This window comes from Alligator sinensis, unplaced genomic scaffold, assembly GCF_000455745.1.
Source record: "Alligator sinensis unplaced genomic scaffold, ASM45574v1 scaffold705_1, whole genome shotgun sequence".
Classification (NCBI taxonomy): Eukaryota; Metazoa; Chordata; order Crocodylia; family Alligatoridae; genus Alligator; species Alligator sinensis.
In genome coordinates, this window is record NW_005842663.1 from 432603 (window position 1) to 437162 (window position 4560).

Here is a 4560-nt window from a genome sequence, read left to right on the forward strand (position 1 = left end):
CTGTGAGCTCTACTACATTTTCCAGTGGGCAAGGGAAGAGGCATTGAAGGATTATGCCAGGAGTGAAGGAGGGCCTCTCTGCACAAATAAGGGATTGGATTTTTTTTTCCACACCATTTACAGTATAAAGAGGAGTAGCCATTTAAAGTAGGATGGAGGTACCAGTGGTGCCTGGTGGCTGCCATTATTATGCTCTGTGGAAGGGTGCTGAGAGGATAAAAATTACTGACACTTGGTGCTTAGATTCTGTGGTGCTGGTGTGAACTGTGGTATGTAGCAAGTAACTTTATGAAGCAGACGAAGGCAGACTGCAGCATTCTATACTTGCTGAATTTTCAAGCTGCCTTCAGCTAGAGCCCTGAATAGGGAGGACCTCTGAGGGAAATGCACCAGAGAAACAGTCCAGGATCCTAAGTGACTAATCATGTCATTTTCTGTAGCCAGCAGTATATAAGGGAATGATGTAACCAGCAGTATATATGGCTGCTTCTAATTCCTTAGTTTGAATGACCAGCTGCTTTCTTACAGTATCATTAGCTGGGGGGCTCTGCTTCCCTCTCCTCACCTTGGGTAAAAAAGGGTGAACAAATTGATATTGACCCCTGCCAGTATCTTCTTTCTCCAGCTCTCCAATGCTGTCTCCACCTTATCTTTCAAGTCTTGGTTTGAGCTAAATTCTTAGGAAGTTAGACAGCTGCACATCCTGGTGAAGATGAAAGACTGAGCACTGTGCAGTCTGCATACTGAAGATATTGCAGCCCCTGTCACTCTTACCTTCCTTATGCAGGCTTTATGGACACATAGAAGAAAGGTGCCAATACAGAATTCCAATACAGAATGACTGCAGGCTCAGTTCAAATGACAAGGCTTGTCTGGATTTATTGCCTACAAAGCATTTAAATCCTAACATTTACGATCAGCCGTTACAGGGTGTAGGTCAAGATATAGGGTACAGACATAATTAACAAGTTTTTCAAGCCTAATATATCATCAGAGAAAAGCAACTCTAGCCAGTGATATTCAGGAATACTCAGGTACCAAGTAGAAGGATGATAGAAATGACTCAAACAGTCATTGCACAGATGGGAGACACTTGATTATATCCTGCTAATGTTTTGGATTTTGAAATGATGATGTCTTTTAAATTTAAATCTCTTATTTCCCTTTCCTCCCCTCTCAGTCAGAAAGACTTAGGTACATTTGAAGCAAAACATTCGCTGTTATGGAGCAAGTTGGTAGCTACAAGGGAGGCCCTGGAGAAATCCCAGCTTGATGGGGAGCTGGTGAAGCAAGAGAAACATGAGCTTATCCTGGCACTGGAAAAGGTATGGGCATATCTGTTCTGTCCAGCAAACACCATGCCTACATTGTGTTTTCAAGAGAAGGTTCAAATAACACTTTCAGCACTGACACCATTTCCTGTGGTATTCAAGACCTAAACATTGTTATTCCTAACACTACATATCATAATCAGACCATAAAAGTTGTTCATGGAATTTAAGGTGTGTGTGCATAGGAGAACCACTGAGATTGTGGGACTGAGTACCAGGAAAGAGGACTTACTAAGGGAATTATATCTGGGAATAGTGATATGTACAGAGAGCAACTTGAACTACAAGGGAAGAGGAGTCTGAGATACAGCTGACATTGAGTTTTTTAGGTGAATCTTAGGTGAAAGCAAGAGAGATATTTCAGAGTTTTGTTTTCATCTCCTTCCTTCCTTTTTTACCTATCTAGGCTGAGCAGTCAGTAGCCAAATTAACAGGGGCACAGAATGAGTTGAAGGCAGAAGTAGCTGATCTACAGGATGTGGCAGCAAAGATGAGCAGCATTAATGAGGTCCTAGCATTGGATAAAGTCCAGTTAAACCGGTTTGTTTTGCAGGTAAGCAGAGGTCTCTTCAGGGGTACCATGGGTTGGTACTTTGTTTCAGGCATCCTTAAAACTTCTCTAGGAACGGTAGGACAGTGTGGATATGTCATTATTTTCTTTGCCTGCAGTCAAAGCGAGTGCCATGGTTTTCTTTTTTCTGATTTATTCTGTGCTTCTGTTGGCTACAGCTAGAGCAGGAGAACCAGGCTTTATCAAGCAAAATAGAGAAGATGGAGAGGGCAAAGACTTCTGTGCAGGAGGAGCTGAGCCAGTCTAAAAGAGTGTCTGAGGAGCTCTGTACAGAAAAAAAACGGCTGGAGCAGTTACTGCAGAAGACTGAAATGCTGCAGGAAGAGCTGCAGGTAGAATTGAAGACACTGAGAGAGGAGAGAAAAGAGATCCAAGAGAAGCTGAATCAGGTGAGAACAGCCCCCAGCTGTCCTGCATGCAAGCTTTTTGGAACACTAAGCCCTGGCTCTATTTGGTTCTTGAACATCCTTGGCACTAAGACACCCAGTACTGCTGGAGACTCAGTACAGAGATGATCACATGGATTTTATGTGTTTCTTTCTGGGCACATCTTAGACTGACAGCTTTGCCGAGACCCTCCAAGTTTATTTGGGGTTTGAATTGTGTGATAAAAGGTATGAGGCACTGGGTAAAGAAGGTCACTTTCAGTGTGGGTGGAGGTATTAGGATATTATGCTGCTATAGTTCTTCCACTCAGAATCACAAGGCAAGCTCGCAGGGAAACACTGCTGTTACAAGAGTGTCACATTTCATCCTTGTATTAGGGAAGAGCTTGGCACAGGGCTTCAAGAGGATGGGAGCCAGAGGTGGGCTACCCAAGGGCTACTGTGGCTGCTGATGTGGGCTAGAATCCAAAGGCTACCCAAATCACCTATGGTATCCACCCCAATTTCCTATGGTCCCAAATTGCAACAGCAGTAGCTAGACAAATAACACTCCATTCATGACACTGCATCCCAGGAGCATCTCTTTTCTGAGAGTTCTGTAGGGGTGGCAGAGTTGACTGTATACTAGCTGGTCAGGCTCCCCTCCTCTCCCCCGCCATGTCAGGGCACTCTCCTGTGGAGTTGCCCAGTTTTGCAGTCTTTATACCAGTGCAGCTGGATGCAATGTGAGGTCAGCAGCCATCATTACACATTGCAATAGAAGGTCTAAGGTCTTAGAAGAGTAAGAATTGGAAAATACAGAAAATAATATTGTATTGATCAATGATATGCTACCCCTGGATACTAATGCAGTACAGATCACATCTTTCCAGGAGGATACTGCATAATTAAGGACAATCAGAGAAGGATGGTAAAATCAGCTAGGAGCCTAAAAGATTCAAAAGAAGAAATTTACAAGATTGGAATGATTCCCTCTTACTCTTTTCTTCTTCAGTTTAGTCGTAGGAGTATATAAAATACTGAATGGTCTGGATAAGGAATGTATGACATCACAAGAATAATGAAACATTCAATGAAACTGAAAAATTGCAGTCACAAATGACAATAGAAAACGCTTTTTCATACAGAATGTAATTGTACTGGAACTGTACATGTAGGCAAAGTTGTTCATAGTGCCTTCAGAAGAGGATAGGAAGCTACTACTCAGGACACTTATGCTGTAACTGTTACACTTGTAGTGATACAAGTACTAAATAGCACAACCACTCCAACTGTAACCCTGCCTCAAAGTAGCTCACAAGTATAAGTTTAGGTTCATGTACATGCAGTCATTGCAACATAACAGCTGTTGCAGGTATGTAGATTAGTTTATTACACATCTCCCCCTTTAAAGCCAAATTTTGCATTTAAAAAAAAAAAATTGCACCTTTAGAGGTCTAGTCTCTGTAGAGCAAGTATCACTTCCTAGTTTGGCTCCCATTCATTACCAGTGGCATTCAAGGAATGTTGATGATATCAGTGGTTCAGGTGGTTTTCTCTGCTCTTACAAATGCGTTGTGCAATGCTGGATAAGATCTTCGAGCTCATATGAAAGATCTGGCCATCACCCTGCTTGGCAAGGATGATCCTAGCACCTAGTGACATTTGATACATCATGCAGTTTGAGGAGCATTTCAACCTGTATGCTTAGTCATTTGATGAGACAACAACATTTCTGCTTGTAGTATAATTTCACATCAGTCTTCCTGGTACAGTGTGCTCTCAGGGCACATCTAGTGTTTGGATGGCCAACCCTCCTGGCAGTACCTTGACAAGCTGGTTACATGTTTGGTCAGCTTGCTGTGCAGACCAGATTTCTGCCAACTCATGTTTTGTTGTATATGTTTAGCTATTTCTTCAACCAGCTATTGGTCAGGCACTGGGCTACTTAACAGTGCAACTGCTGCAACAAGATGCTTACTAGAAATATGATGAATCATAAAGGGGTACTTCATCAGATGAACCTTGAGTGCAGAAAGAATGCATTAGGTTGTTTTGTCGAAGATATGGGTACTAGTGGCTTGTAAGTGATTGGTTTCTATAGAGATACTGAAGCCAGTGATGAAATTTTGAAAGTATTAACATGTCCAGGTCATTGCCAGAGCTTAACTGTGTTGGGCAGAGTTCATATGAGGTGTATGCTATAAGAAGGGGTCCTGGTTTTCCCTGATAAAAAATCTCAAATTCCGTGACTAAAATGAAAGGCCCCCCACAGTTCCCCTGTCTGTGTTGG

General features: G+C 42.5%; 1 protein-coding gene across 1 annotated transcript in view; it reads left to right on the forward strand.

The window, feature by feature from the left end:
- The window catches only part of CEP250 (centrosomal protein 250), a 139918-nt gene that overhangs the window by 63995 nt on the left and 71363 nt on the right, over window positions 1-4560 (forward strand). Inside the window, exons 11-14 of the mRNA XM_025215718.1 lie at window positions 1-2; window positions 1181-1325; window positions 1738-1884; window positions 2061-2291. The exon at window positions 1-2 is cut by the window's left edge and continues 175 nt beyond it. Coding sequence (XP_025071503.1) covers window positions 1-2; window positions 1181-1325; window positions 1738-1884; window positions 2061-2291 — 525 coding nt within the window. The remainder of the gene's footprint in view (window positions 3-1180; window positions 1326-1737; window positions 1885-2060; window positions 2292-4560) is intronic.